General features: G+C 42.4%; 2 protein-coding genes across 5 annotated transcripts in view; one reads left to right on the forward strand and one right to left on the reverse strand.

Annotated features, from left to right (window-relative positions):
* The window catches only part of LOC117995400 (chromatin complexes subunit BAP18), a 102,758-nt gene that overhangs the window by 23,059 nt on the left and 63,761 nt on the right, over positions 1-15,938 (forward strand). The gene's annotated exons all lie outside the window — the stretch shown is intronic.
* On the reverse strand, positions 291-14,796 carry trc (Serine/threonine-protein kinase tricornered). 4 transcript variants are annotated; one of them, XM_069509113.1, is made up of 8 exons: positions 14,452-14,796; positions 9,414-9,494; positions 7,372-7,517; positions 6,194-6,827; positions 5,799-6,122; positions 4,880-5,044; positions 4,641-4,804; positions 291-4,349 (listed from the first exon to the last, which is right to left on the reverse strand). In XM_069509113.1, exons 3-8 carry the CDS (start codon positions 7,403-7,405, stop codon positions 4,234-4,236), a joined length of 1,437 nt encoding a protein of 478 aa, XP_069365214.1. In that variant the 5' UTR covers positions 7,406-7,517; positions 9,414-9,494; positions 14,452-14,796; the 3' UTR covers positions 291-4,233. The 4 variants fall into 4 exon arrangements, with proteins under 4 accessions (XP_069365214.1, XP_069365213.1, XP_034839219.1 ...); XM_069509112.1 differs by having other exon boundaries at positions 6,194-6,839; XM_034983328.2 differs by lacking the exon at positions 7,372-7,517.

Genomic DNA, 15,938 nt, shown 5'->3' on the forward strand with positions numbered 1-15,938 from the left:
ATTTAATTCTTACCCTAATGCAGTGGGTGGACGGGGAAATACGAATTCCCAGTCCCCTCACTGGTGAGAGAAGCACGTGGGTGCACGGGTAGCTCCTCCTAAAATCGTACTTTTGACACAAAAATTAAAAATATGTATTTTACGCATTATACGTTACATTGCGAGGAAGGGATGAGGAAACGTAACAATAAAATTATTATAAATTTAATATAGCTTTATTTGTATTGCCACTTTCTTAAATCGCATGGAAGAAACGATAATAATCTATAATAACTAAACAAAATGTTATCAAAAAAATCTTACAATTTAAGAAATTAAATAATCATACTTTTTAATTTTCTATAACAATAACAAAGCGAGTAGCTTAAATATGGAAACGAGCGGCCGGGGGTCACTGTTGTTGCTGCTCGCTCGCGACCGAGCGGCGCGACTCAGTCGCGCGACTGTCGCGGTGTCGAGGGACAGTGAACAATTAGTAATTATGATTCCTGTCCAGTTTCAATAATCAATATATCTGTAATCTGTCGATTTAACGTTACCAGTTATTTGTCAAAAATTTAATGGTTTATTTTAACCATAGAAATACAATGAATTGAAATAAGTGCTTCAAATGCGGCCCGAAAAATAACAGTTAATGGTCCTAATTTAAAAATTACTTTACAACTTATTTTACTGTATAAAATTATTTTATAAAAGCTGAAAGCTTTGGGCGATAACAGGTGATAAAATTAAATTGCACTTACTATATATAATATATATTGCACTCACTATAACTGATAATGTAACTGCATGAAATTAATAAAGTAAGTAATAATAACAGCAATTTTGTTTTATTATTTTAAGAGTCTTATCGACCGATTACAGATAGACTGATTAATTATTAATTTCAGCCGTACAACGAGCGTCCACATTAATATAAAACCCATCGGCGGCACTTCGGCACACATCGAATAAACCGCCTGTTTCAATAATTCAATAATAATTTAACGATAATTATTGATAAGATCTAAATAATACAATGATTAAATCAAAAGAACTGTACAGTACGATACATCATACGCTACGAGGAATCATGAGAGCAAAATATCCGAGTTCAACGAAGCAGTTGTAAATACACTATAATTGGGTATTTGCCTACTTTTCAATTTGATAAATATTATTACTTTATTATAAACTAGCATAAAAATAATGACGTACGCTGAAAAAAATATTAAAATCCAACAAAGATTTACAAAGTTACAGGCATTTTAATTTTCGAATGGCCTTCTATCCCTTTCTCGCAAAACGAAAATTTGTATGAAACCGCACAGGTGTGTCGTCAAACTGCTGTATCGCTCTGTCTAATCAGGAATATTTAAATGCTTATAACTTTTTTGTTACTTGATCGATTTAATTAGTTTTTTCAGTTTACGTCATTATTTTTATTCTAGTTTATAATAAAGTAATAAAAAAATTAGAGTCAAATACCCTATTATAGGTATTATGAAATATTTGTTGCTTTCTTGTATGATGTACTATATCCTGGGTGTTCCTCGCAGCGTGTCAGCCGTGCGTCCAGTAACGAAGAATTCCGGCCTCCGTAGGACTCGTGTGGACGCAAGGCAATATAAAACGAATCGAAACTGGCAGCGTTAATAATTCCCTCTCACTTGTAGACTAAGAGCCAGCGCGTGCCAGACCTTCGTTATTTTGTAAAAGCTGAAAGTTTATCTGCTTATTGTCCCCAACACTAGGAGGAACGTTAGTTTGTATGTTCGTTTGGATCATGGTGGCTATGGGAGATAACACCTAATAAAGGTGTAAAAAATCTTACGTCAAAGTATAGTCTAATTTTTTTATATTTTCTTCGGAATAGTATTAGAAATCACGTCATGCATTGCCAGAAACTTAGGCTGCGCTCTATAGATCTCAACCTTAGTGTCGTGGCAACCTCCTGTCAGACACCCTTACACTTTTAATCTTTAAGGGTGTCTGGCTGAGGGTTGCCATGGTACTAAGTGCCTGGCAATGCATGATGTGATTTCTAATACTAAATTATTCCGAAGAAAATATAAAAAATTTGGCTTTATACTTTGACTAAGATTTTGTAGACCTTTTATTACCTGTTATCTCCCAAAGCCAACATGATTTAAACAAACGTTCCTTCCAGTGTTGGGGACAATACACAGAGAAACTTTCAGCTTTTATAAAATAACGAAGGTCTGGCACCCGCTAGCTCTCTCTATATTACACACTATACATGTGTATAGTATGTGAGCGAGACGGAATAATTAGCACTGCTTCGTTTCGATTAATATCTTTATTGATACGAATGCCATACGTATCGGCGGAATTCGATACTCCTTCACACAGAAGCGTCGATCTGACAGCCAACGGCCCAGAGATCTGCATTCGCAGCAATCAATGCGAAGGCTTAACCTCTCTAATTGTCTACCATGCACAAAAATAGATGTCTAAAGCGACGCCAAATAAACAATAACTATTTAACATAATTTATGTTTAACTGGTCTATAACGCGGAACAGACCAATCAGCCTCCCGATTGTGTAAGAATAACCATTTCATCGCTATCGCAATCGTCAAGAAATTCTGCCCTTTGATTGGTTGATTCGCTGTTTACATTTCTTCACAGCCAATCAAAGGGCAGAATTTCTTGACGATTGCGATAGCGATGAAATGGTTATTCTTACACAATTGGGGGGCAGAACTCTATACCCTATTCGCAGAATGAAGTTAATATAGCGCTCTCTCTATTTGGCTTTATGTAACAGAGAGAGCGCTATACTAGCTTTATTCCGCGGATAGGGTATATAGGCTATAGGATCAACACCTACGATTGCCTTCCACTGTTTTGTCAGATGTTGCACTCGTATGTGAAATCTATAACAGAACAGTGGAAATCTAAGTAAAGTTAAATTGTACAACATACGAGTATTATTGTATACGTTACACGAACAAAATCATTCTTTGTTTTACTTCCAAGCTATTTATTTTTTATACTTAGTATTAATTTCAATTTACTCGAACAACACACTGTGCTTTACTGTGAGTGCACCAAAAAGCATTAAAAATGTACTGTTTCGCAACTTATCGTACATCACGAATTATGTAATGATTTTTATTCACACTTTAAGTAACTGTTATTCTTAAACGGATTTCAAGATTTTACTGATGAATGTTTCCGCACCGACTCCCGTCATCCAGAGGTTGCGGACGTATCGGTTACAAAAGAATAATTGGTTGGTTTTCGCTATCACGAGTGCACAAAAATAGTATTTAATAAAAGCGATAGTATTAACTTGTTATATTAACTTGCGTCTCATCTGTGACACATTGTCACAGGCATTGTAATGTAGTGTAAGGCCTTACACAGGCAGCTCAAGCAGTTAGCCAGTGATCGAAATACACGGACCGCTCGAGCAGTCATTGTCAACAGCTTGCCATTGATAACTGCAGCTGACCGCCCGGAGCAGTCGCCACTGCTCGAGCGGTTCCATGTATATTGTATGCAAATAGAAGACAGGAGTTCCCTATGCAGTCGCAGCTTGAAGCAGTCAATCCTATCTACTTCGAGCTGCCTGTGCAAGGCCGTATTAAGAGTGGTTTAGGGCGGTTACAGCAGACTAGCGTTCACAAATTACAGTCAATCAATTTAGGATAGTTCGGATGAGCAAATGAGCAAATGAGCCTAAGCATGGTCAGTGATCGGTCGCCGAGCGCCCGCGGAGCTGCGCCCCCACACAGCTCCGAGCGTCGCGTGGCTTCGTGCGCGCTCGCAGCGGAACATCACATCGGAGTGAAGTTCGACCGCGACGCGCGAGGCCACCCCGATATAGGAAACACTTAAACCGTAAACTCTGTAATAATTTTCGTGTAGATAATCTAAAAATATGAAGTTTCAATACGATATCTCTATACTATAATTTAAACCTTTAAATATATTATATTTTCAAATGAAGTGTGCGGCTCGGTTTCATCGGAACCGAGGCCTCTCGGCGGTGAAGTCGCCGGGGAGCTCGCGCGGGCGCCGCACTACCGATCGAAATAAATATAGTGTAACTATATAACAGTTCCGTTCCCGCTCGCTCCGGGCGACAGTGCTGGGGAGCGCAGATGTTATATTTACACTCGCGAGAGGCGCTCACAGCAGCGCGCAACACGCGCGGGTTCGCGGCGGCGCGGGCGGCGGTGACGGCGGTGGCGGCGGCGGCCGCGGCGACGGCGACGACAACGTTCACTTCTTGTTGGGCGTGCCGCGCTGCGTGAGCCCCTCGAAGCGCTTGAACGTGTAGTTGATGAACACCCAGTCCTTGTAGGCCACCTCGCCCTCGCCGGAGATGGGCGCCGACGCTGCAATACAAAGAGCGCGGGTGAGCCGTGGCTCTCATGCTTATACCGAGTTCTATCAATCAATACTTAAATATAAGTATATCAAACTATAGTCACATCAAAACAATAGAGTAATGTTAACATTGAAGGAAAAAACATCGTGAGGAAAGCGGCATGCCCGAGAGTTCGCCATAATGTTCTCAAAGGTGTGTGAAGCCAAACCCTTCTCACTCTGAGAGGAGACCCGTGCTGGGTAGTGAGCCGGCGATGGGTTGATCATGACGATGATGATAATGACGATGAATGACTCACGTATTTCGAGCTTGACGTCGGGGAAGTCGTCGAAGTTGGAGGTGTCGTCGATGGAACGCACGTCCACGCAGATGGCGGCGGGGCGCTCGCGCACGTGACTCCAGTCCACGCCGCGGAAGAAGCCCACCGACTTGACGTCCTCGATGCCGCGCTGCGACCCCAGCCTGCACAGACGAGCGCCGTTAGCGAGCGGTGCTGTGCTACACGTGGCACAAAACACACCAGCGAGCGAGGTTTACCGGCGGTCGGGCTCGGAGCAGAAGCGCAGGATGGTCTCGCGCGCCTCCTCGCTGATGGGGATCTCGGGCGGGAAGGTGAGCGACTCGCGCCACGACATCACCTTGCGGTACGTCTCCTGCGGCGACTCGGAGCAGAACGGCGGGTACCCGATCAGCATCTCGTACCTGCGATACACACCACGCTCTTACTTTTAACCATAGTCACTCGCCACGCTAAATGCTGAAAAGTTTGACATTAGACTATTTCGTAAACAACAGTTGTATTGCAAAAAACTGTTTAATAAAGCTCATAATGATTTTAATTTTTTTTTTAATTCAGATACAAGTTAGCCCTTGACTGCAATCTCACCTGGTGGTAAGTGATGATGCAGTCTAAGATGATAGCGGGCTAACCTGGAAGGGGTATGGCAATTTTTATTAAACCCATACCCCTTTGGTTTCTACACGGCATCGTACCGGAACGCTAAATCGCTTGGCGGCACGGCTTTGCCGGTAGGGTGGTAACTAGCCACGGCCGAAGCCTCCCACCAGACCAGACCAGAAATTTAGAAATTATAAAATTCCAAACCCCTGCCAGGAATCGAACCCGGGACCTCCCACTATTAAGACCACAGCGCTCACCACTGCGCCAGGGAGGTCGTCAATTACCTGCGATGAGGTATCAATCGTTAAACCTTTCAAAATTTAAGTTATGCTTTCTATAAATGTTTCAACTTTATCAGTTCAATTTTGAAATGGCAAAGACGGACGGACACAGAAACTATCAAGGTTCCCGTTTAAGTACAAAACTAGAGTTCTGGTAAAGGTCAATAACTAAGTTTAACACTAAAAGAGTATCCCAAGATAAGGATAGCAATAATAGGTATCTATCATTCGTTTCAAAGAAGGAATAGTTGGGCGTGTCGATAGTGGCACTCACATGATGACACCGAGACTCCACCAGTCGGCCTGCGGGCCGTAGCCGGTCTGCAGGAACACCTCGGGCGCGATGTAGTCGGGCGTACCCACGGTGGAATAGGCGAGCGCGCGCCGGTTGCGCTTCCACGACTCGGCGCGCCGCTTGGAGTCCAGCGCGGAGGACGACGTGGACACGGAGAAGAAGTTGAAGTCGGAGGGCGTGGCGCGCGACAGGTCGCGATAGAAGTCCGTGCGGTGGCTCTTCTTGAGCCCCGTGCACAGGCCGAAGTCGCTCAGCTTGATGTGTCCGCGTGCGTCCAGCAGCAGGTTGTCGGGCTTGATGTCCCTGTGGAGCAAGGGGCGCTCGTTAGTATGACGCGGGGCGGGGCGACACTGCACTACGGGCGGCGCACTCACCTGTGGATGAAGCCTAGCCGGTGGATGCTGTCGATGGCCAGCGCCGTCTCCGCCACGTAGAACTGCGCGCACTCCTCGCTGAGCGTGTCCTTCTTCATGAGCAGCGTCATCATGTCGCCGCCGGGCAGGAACTCCATGATGAGATATAGGTTCATGGGGTCCTGAAAGCTGTAGTACATCTTCACCACCCACTGGTGGTCAGCTTCCACCAGCACGTCGCGCTCGGCGCGCACGTGCGCCACCTGTTCCTTCTCCAGCATGTCGGCCTTGCGCAGGATTTTCATGGCGTACACATGGCCCGTATCCTTCTTCTGCACGAGCCGCACCTCGCCGAACGCGCCGCGCCCGATCACCTTGAGCGGCTCGAAGTCCTCGACACCAAGGCGCGAGCGCTTGAGCCGCAGAAACTCTGTCTCCTTCTGCGCGTGTAACTGCCGCTTCTCAGCGCGCTGCGCCTCGCTCAGCGCCTCATCCTTGAGCGACTCCTCGAGCTTGTGCAAGCGCTGTTGCCGCTCTAGGTGCTGCGCGATGAGGTTGGTGTAGAAGTTCTCCAGCGTCACCTTGGCCTTGGTGGCCTTGTCCAGCGTGTGGCCGCTGAAGCGCACGCTGTCCGCGCCCGTCATCTCCAGCGCCCCTGCAACCACATCTGCATCGCCATAACACAAACCATCTACCGCTCGTATTAATGATCATTACTTCCAGTTCGTCAAGTCTCATTACAAAAACTTTGGACAACAACAATTCAAACAGACATTAAGTCTGTTTGAACGGCGGAACACATGCATAATATAGCATAAAGGTGTTTTACAGGTTTAAACGTCACCAAAATTTTTGTGACAAGACGATGTAAGTCGATAACAAGAAAAAGATAATCTCAATCGAGCACTTGTACAAGATAGGTACTGTGACCGTTAGTGGAGGAAATGCTGAAAATTCTAAATGCTGTAATAAGGGCCAGAATAATGTGTAACCACAAACAGAATATTACATTCAGCAGTACAAAATCGCAGGCGTGCTGATTTAAGAGCCTTATTCATTTTATCATCATCATCATCACGATCAACTTATCACCAGTCCACTATACTGAGTATGGGCTATTAACTTCGATTTCTGTTCATTAAGTTCCGATATGATTATGATTGTGATATTAAAATATCTAAATTGAGGTATTGACGTACATGTTTTACGACGTGATTTAAACAATGACATCATAGCTCGGGTGTTTGTCCATCCAATCAGTGTCAATAAGCATAGGCGGGTGACTCGGCGTCGATTCGTCCATGGAACGAGTAAACTGCGATCCTCCACTCGCGAACACTACCACCTGGGGGGTTTATTCGCTAACTCAGTGATCATCACTGAATGAAAGCCATCAAGCTTATTTGACATTTTTTTAATAACAATAATGAAATAATAAAAAATTCATAAGGTAAAAACCCAAAGCACAGAAACAAAAATATACAAATATAATATGAGTAAATACTAAATATTCATTCTAAAATATATAGTAAACTAGCTTATTCCCGCGACTTCGTCCGCGTGTACTACACAAATTTCTAACCCCTATTTTACCCCCTTGGGGATTGAATTTTCAAAAATCCTTTCTTAGCAGATGTCTACGTTATGATAGATATCTGCATGCCAAATTTCAGGCAGATCCGTCCAGTAATTTGAGCTGTGCGTTTATAGATCAGTCAGTCAATCAGCTTTTCTTTTTATATAGATAACCTAATTAGGTATTTAAAATGAAATAAAATAAAAGAAGAAGTCAAAGTCAAGAGCTATTTTCTATTTGCATCTCGATGTGTCGAAATCCCATGTGGTATCATTGGACTACGCAAGTCCTGACCCACTACCTGGAGGATGCTTTACCAGAGCTATTTTATTTTATTCAGATACAAGTTAGCCCTTGACTGCAATCTCACCTGGTGGTAAGTGATGATGTAATCTAAGATGGATGCGGGCTAACCTGGAAGGGGTATGGCAGTTTTTATTAAACCCATACCATACCCCTTTGGTTTCTACACGGCATCATACCGACCCGCTAAATCGCTTGGCGTATCGGTAGTCGGTGCGGCTTTGCCGGTAAGGTGGTAACTAGCCACGGCCGTAGCCTCCCACGAAGATATACGCGCCCTGATAACAGCAAAGAAATCGGGCATTCTCGCCTCGGCGAACATGCTCGATGCGATGCAGTATTTGGGAAACTTCATAAGGATGCGGTATGCATCATTATACTATCGCACCTTTATGGTGCTGTACCACTCTCTTGTACCGGTACCATAGCTGACAGGTATAAAAACACTGGCAGTAAGCCCTTAAGAGGGTGCCTTTGACTTCCTTACTGCATTTGGCAAATCTGCACGCCAATATGTTGCACCGAACCGACAATGCCCACCTTTCCCACTCCATGTCAATGTAGTCCCGCGCCTTCGGCTCGGACTTGTTAATGAGCTCGTTTGCAATAACCTACTTTCCACCCTTGTATCACAATGTACTATTTTTTATCGCTCAGTAAAGCAGCAGTGTAGATCTAACCAAATGTCAAATGAGTTTGATGGCTTTCACTTAGTGATGAGTTAGCGAATCATCCCGCTAGAAAGAGGGAGCGTATCCGCTATCAACACGAGCGGACGTCTCACTGACCATACAACGGCAGCCGTCCTTCTAATGCGCTCCCCAGCACTCTCCATACAAACGTAGTTTGCTTCTCATTTACTCAATGAAATTTTGTAGACACGTTCTAAAAACAAATATGTACAGTTTGCCAGATTTCCGTAAAACTACTTATCTAATTTTGAAGTTACACAGATTTAAAGATTTGTATGTTTTACGGAAATTTCTAGAACATATTATACAAAATTTCATTGCATTTCATTGGTTAATGTTCAAATGAGAGGCAAAGTATATTTATTTAGAGCGCGCTACGATTATTATTAGTAGCCTAAACTTGTAGATGTCAGAGTAAGTTGTCACCATAGTCCGGTTTGGTGGTAGCTAATCATTCGCGTCTTCACGTTAAGTTACGTCAAAAGAGTTTAGATATAAAGCTCAACGGTTAGGGAGCAAACTGAATTCCGAAAGGTCACCGCAAACCCCACCCTTTGCACTATTGTCGTACCTACTCCTAGCACATACTATACGCTCAGTTGGAGGGGAAAGGGAAATATTAGTCATGACTAACATGACTACTTAATATTCTCTTTTTAAAGCAACTTACCCGGGGGCTGGGGCGCTGGCGCGGGCGTGTCAGGGGCCACCGTAGTGCCCGGGTTGCTGTTCCCCCAAGACACGGCTCACTCTGCAAACAGACGCGGGGCAAGTGAGATGTACGTCTTGACGTAGCAGGGACAATTAACACTAGATCTCTAGCATTTCATTCATACCAATTAGATGATGCCCGTGACTTTATCCCTGTAGATATAGATTTTTAAATATCCCATGGGAACTCTTTGATATTGGGATAAAAGTGGTTAATTAATTTTGGATTAGTAAATTAGACACTTCATCATCATCATCTTCAACAACCAATAGACGTCAACCTCTTGTAGGGACTTCCACGCCACGGTCTTGCGTCGCCTGGATCCAGCGGGTCACTGCGACTCGTCTGATGTCGTCCGTCCACGTAGTGGGGGGTCTTCCAACGCTGTGTTTTCCGGTGCGAGGTCATTCCAGCACCTTGGGACCCCAACGTCTAACGGTTGTACGAACTATGTGCCCTGAACATTGCCACTTCAGCTTCGCAACCCGTTGAACTATGTCGGTTACTCTAGTTCTCCGACGGATCTCCTCATTTCTGATTTGATCACGTAGAGAAACTCCAAGCATAGCTCTCTCCATCGGCCGCTGAGTGACTCTGAGCTTTCTTATGAGGCCCATTGTTAGCGACCATGTCTCGGATCCATATGTCAACACGCAAAATTAAACACTTGTGAAAATAGAACTTCATTAGAAATATATTCACTAGGCAGTGTTGACACGAACCGGCATTGTCGCAACTTAATACCCACTTAACTTTATTTAAATAACCAAGTAATAAGTGTAGTATGCGACAGGTCGAGATGGCAATAGGGGAGGGAACGCCCCGCACACCCACACAGCCACCGCGCTAACCAAGTATGTGCGGGTGTGCGGGGCGCTATACCCTATAGGTACCTATACCAAAACACAAATCTTTGACAGCCTTCACTATCCAAACTGTAGGTATAACATAATATAACAGAAGTCTATATCCATCTTCAAAATCTAAGCTATCTCTGAACGAAGCACAACAATAGGGCTGAAGAAACGTATGAATTTACGGGAACAAATAATAAATTACTAGGCATTTAATGATCAACTTTGATATTGAAAAGAGCGCGCGCTGACTCTTATTTTGGTTCTTTGCAGTAGAAAAGGCAAACCAGAAGAACTTTATAAAAGTTGATTTAAACAAAAAGTTTCATTGTATTCCATTCCAAAGAACCCGCAACACCGCAGGCTGTAACAGTTTTGGTTTGGCTCCATTATCGGGATTCGGCAAATGATTCGTGATATCGCGAATTGTGTGGCGGCGACAATCGTATTGTTTCGCACATTCGCGCTAACCCGAATGTTTAGCGCGAATACAAGTTTTTCAAAAATCCCGCGGGAATTCTTTGTTTCTTCTCTACATAGTATAAAATAAAGTCACTTCCCGCTGTCTGTATGTATTAACGCGTAGATCTTTTAAACTACGCAACGTTTTCACCAATAGATAGAGTGATTCAAGAGGAAGGTTTATAGGTATAAGTAGTTTAATATTGGGTTGTGTAAATTTGTTGAAATATGACGATATTTGAACAGAATGTCGGAAGAAATCAAGCTTCCATCGAAAATTAAAAAATATTACGCGCAACAAAACGAGATGGAGGCGGCGGTGGTCGTATTTACAATATTAGTATGGAATTATGGATTCTTAATAACTCCTCACTGACACCACATTGGTATCTACATTGCACCCATGCGATGCCGGGGCGGGTCGCTAGTTTAGGATAAATCATAATACACTATTCGCTGTCACAGAATGTCGCAACTGCCGGCCCGGCTGATTTGCTCAGAGGCTCAAACTTATTCGATAATTCGCAAACACAAACAATTCACCGTTTCCGAGTAGTGTTGCCAGTTGATTTGCCAAATGCCGATCGTAAAATTTTCCCGAACTCGAATCATTTGCCGAATCCCGATAGAGTAATGGAGCCGTACCATTAGCGAATAACAATTAAATATCATAGCACAGAAGTCCTCACTCGGCCTGCTTCCGCACACGGTCCGGTGCGCGTCGGTGAGTCAAGCGGAGGTGTTCGCGGAGCCTGAGGCCAGAGGCCAAGAGACATTAGCAGCGTCGCTGCGGTCACGCTAAGTGACGCGCACTGAACGTTGGTGACCTCGCAGTTCGGACTAGCTAAGGAAAATGGAAAGTGATACTGTCGCACCATATTCGGCGTCGGCGATCAAAATACTAGGTCGTCGCGTCACGTCGGTCGATTCTAACAGAGGGTAGAAACAAAGAACCATATTTGGAGCGGAAATGCGATAGAACCAATAAACAACACATATTGGACAAAAGTTACAAGATAAACTCAGAGAAGAACATAGATCGGAAACCAGCACAAGAAACAATAGAAGTACGTACTTCAGTATATACAGACAGATACCATGAACACATGATACACACTTCGTAATGACGGCTCTGTTTAGGAGAGTGTGTAGGCGTAACAACTACATACAGACAACTTAAAAAAAATTGTGAACAATTTTTTTGGCTTCCTCTGATAAAAATTACAAAATATATTTATGTAAGTAAGTACTTTATGTACAGAAATTGTGCAGTAACAATTTTATTACAAGTATAGATCTAGTAAATGTGTGAAAAAGCTTTCATTGTCATTGTGAGCGAACGGGAGTCATTATATTACTTGTTTGATAAATCACGATGTCGACACATGAGGTAAATGTAGCATGAGGTAACTTTGTAGCAACAACTAAGTCAGCAACAAAGCTAGCTTTCCACCTACCAGTACAAACGACTATAATATGGACAGGTGCAGTGCAAACCTAGCTTTGTTGCTGACTGACAACTACACATTAGTCTCAACCCCAGCTTGCTGGGATGTTACAGACATTATCTAGCATGTTGTATCACACAACAATCTATTTTCGTATTATAATGTGTGTCAGTAAATGTGTGTCCAGAAGAAATATACAAACTCCCCTTCTGGCTGTATTATCATAGATTTAAACAGAATAAGCCAAAAATTCTAAGGGTCTGATTCACAAATGCTAGCGAATTTTGACATTTTGATTCACAATACAAAGACTTGTTATATAACATCAAATTTATTCATTAGATACTACTCAATATTTTTCAGGCACTTGTGAAACACATCCACTCTGTATTTATCTATTTTCATCTATGTAGATTAAAAAATTAATACTAATGGGATAGTAATCATTTATTTAATCAATACGTACTAATGCACTTTAGCTTTGCAACCTGTTGAGCTATTAAGTTAATTTGGTTTTTCTACAGATCTCATTTCTGATCATGTTGGTTGGATTGGATTGGTCGGTTGATTGGATTAAAAACTCCAAGCGTAGCACTCTCTGACAGACATTGGATTTCAAAGTGTTGGAATGGTAGGTACCTTTCCTTTGGAAAGCACAGCATTTGTAGACCATCCACTAAGTGGATTGACATCAAACAAGCCTGTTACCTTCTTAGACTGCATCTTTACTTACCATCAAGTGAGATCCCAGTCAAGGACTAACTGGACTAACTTGATAAGGAATAAAAATAAAAAATAAGTTGCACAGAGCTGCTGAGTTCAGGTGGTACAGTAGCCGGGAAGAAATATTATACATCAACCTTTAGAAAGAGGTTTCGGCTTCGTAGAGTTTTGTCTCTGTGACGTTTTGTCAGTCTCAACGAAAGAGACAACACTACAAAACCGCTATCTCTTTCTAAAGGTCAATGTACAGTATATATATATAGATGACAACAATGATACTACTTACTTAATCCATAGGAATATTATAAATACAAAGTGCCAATCTATCTGTGTGTTACATTTTCAAGCCCTATCCAGCCTTACAAGTCTTCACTTTGCAATTGTGCATTGTAAGGTCTACATCTCCTGAGGATGCTCCGGTGTCGGGGCTAAACGTGCGTCGAGTGTGTTTTAGGATTTGTTTGGTGCTGCGTGGTGGTGGTGCATATTGCTTGCCGAGTGGCTGCTTTTCCTGCATGGTTAGCACTGGGAGGGTGGGCGGTGCATTTCGCATGCTGCATATTGCATCATACAGATTCTACATGTTTCAGCGGATTACAGCAAATTAAGTTTTTAGTTCATTGCATATGTTGCCTTTTTACTATTTAACCACTGGGCTAATTTTTATCAAAATAGGCACAAAGACAGCTTGCATTTTGGAGAAGGACATTTTAAGGTAAGACTTATTAAGTTACATATTGGGGCAATACTAATTAATGACCTTTACTTTAACACCCACAATATATTATACTTTTTATCCCAGATAATCAAAGAATTCCCATGAAAAAAACAAATTCACTTTAATGAAGTTATAATCATCAGGTCTACTTAAATCACACTATTATTATAAAGGCGAAAGTTTGTTTGGACATGTATGTGTATATGATTGTTACTCTTTCTTGCAAAAACTACTGGACAGATGTGGCTGCAATTTGGAACGGAGATAGATTATACCCTGGAATAACACATAGGCTTCGTTTTATCCCGGAAAATCAACAGAATGAAGTCGTGGACATCAGCTAGTAAAATATATTATATAGGATACAAAATGTTGAATCATTTCTCTAATACATATTTTAATAAGTAAGTAATAATCCAGAGTTTATGTTAAAGTAGTAGTGGGTACCAGCAAACAGACTTTTGATAAATCAAATATAAGCACTTCAATAAAATGTTAGGCTGACAAGGGGCAAGTGATATTATTAGCTTACAATAAGTGACAAAAGCATAAATTAGGAATACAAGTGATCATTATAACATCGTATGTTACACGAGCGGCACTGATAACTGTTCTCAGAAATCATAGAACGCACAACACAGTGCTGCTCGAGTGAGTCATGATCCAAAATAGTGTCATATTCCTTCAAGATTTACCTGGAAGCAAACCTCTTCCCGACAGATCGATTGATTGATTGTATTCGACGGTTGGGACACGTCGATGTTGTACCGCGGTATGTCGCAAACACTCACCTTGTTTGGGCCCTCCACGCGAAATTGGCCCCACGAGCTCGCCAGTTGCCCGACCGAACTAATAAATAAACAGCATACAAACAATGTGTTGCACAACAAGGTTAAAATCAATAAAATCCGATCACAATTTAACGAGATCGATGTCACTGCACTCCGCGCTCGACGCGATGCTTTCCGACACGGGCTTCGCCACAATCTTAGCAAGCCGTCGCTTATGATTCTGTCTTTGTTATATGAATTACGAAAGTGAAATAACGGGATCTTACAATATCGAGCTCAAGCAGCACAAAGAAATTGTCAAGCAGACAAAAATGAAAAATATGGAGTACGCAGTATCCTCCTATTGTAATCTGTGAATAAGGCATAGAGTAAAGCGCCACAGAGTACATAATAAGAGATTTTTATTTTTCTGAGTTTTTACGAGACAAGGCTACAGATTCAAAAGAGATGCAAAAAATGTTCATGGTCCACAGACTATAATATAGATGTCGAGACCAAGAAAATATCTGTGGAAATCGCAGTAGACTTGGGTAACATTGATATACAGTACGACCACACGAGTAGATATTATAGACCAGAGGGGAAGCTTCACACTAGCTCACGCACACCAAGACGTGCCACGGACGCTCCGTGCACCCAGTTTGACGGCAAACGGAGCATCCGTGACACGTCGTGGTGTGCGTGAGCTGCGCTAGAGTGAGTGAACCTACAGCCAGCCGCTAGTATGAAGCTTCCCCTCTGGTCTATATAGCTACTCGTGTGGTACGACCCTTGGATGAAGTACGACCACGACTTATTTATGCTGAAGCCGGATTGAGCAACTTTCACAAAAAACCGGCCAAGTGCGAATCAGACTCGCGCACCGAGGGTTCCGTTGTACAATCGTATTTTATCGACATTTTGCACGATAAATCAAATACTACTTACTAGATCTCGTTCAAACCGGTTTTCGGTGGAAGTTTGCGTGGTAATGTACATCATATATTTTATTTAGTTTTATCATTCTCTTATTTTAGAAGTTACAGGGGACGGACGGACACATTTTACCACTTTGGAAGTGTCTCTCACGCAAACTATTGAATAGTTTGCGTGAGAGTTTAGAAAAAAATAATTTTACAAATCTAAATATCATTTTTGAAGACCTATCCATAGATGCACCATATGTATAGGTTTGATGAAAAAAAAATTTTGAGTTTCAGTTCTAAGTAACTAGTTACCGGGATTTATTGCTTTTTTTTCTATTTTTGTGTGGAAATCTTAATGTGGTTTACAGAATACATCTACTTACCAAGTTTCAACAGTATAGCTCTTACAGTTTCGGAAAAAAGTAGCTGTGGCATACGGACGGACAGACAGAGATGACGAATCAATAAGGGTTCCATTTTTTGCCATTAGACTACGGAACCCTAAAAACGTACCGAACGAGAAGTCAAACCGGATGGGAAAAAATCCCTGGATGGGAATATTATGTTTCATTTTATATTAAA

The sequence above is a fragment of the Maniola hyperantus genome, chromosome Z (genome assembly GCF_902806685.2).
Source record: "Maniola hyperantus chromosome Z, iAphHyp1.2, whole genome shotgun sequence".
In the NCBI taxonomy this organism is placed as follows: domain Eukaryota; kingdom Metazoa; phylum Arthropoda; class Insecta; order Lepidoptera; family Nymphalidae; genus Maniola; species Maniola hyperantus.

What these genes read in the sequence shown, in the direction of transcription:
- trc (XM_069509112.1), bottom strand. Translation starts at nt 7,405, where the DNA reads ATGATGTCATTGTTTAAATCACGTCGTAAAACAT. An exon ending in TGGAGTCTCGGTGTCATCAT is followed by an intron (nt 5,045 to 5,798) that starts GTGAGTGCCACT and finishes TGTGTATCGCAG; the next exon opens with GTACGAGATGCTGATCGGGT. An exon ending in CGACGTCAAGCTCGAAATAC is followed by an intron (nt 4,350 to 4,640) that starts GTGAGTCATTCA and finishes TTTGTATTGCAG; the next exon opens with CGTCGGCGCCCATCTCCGGC.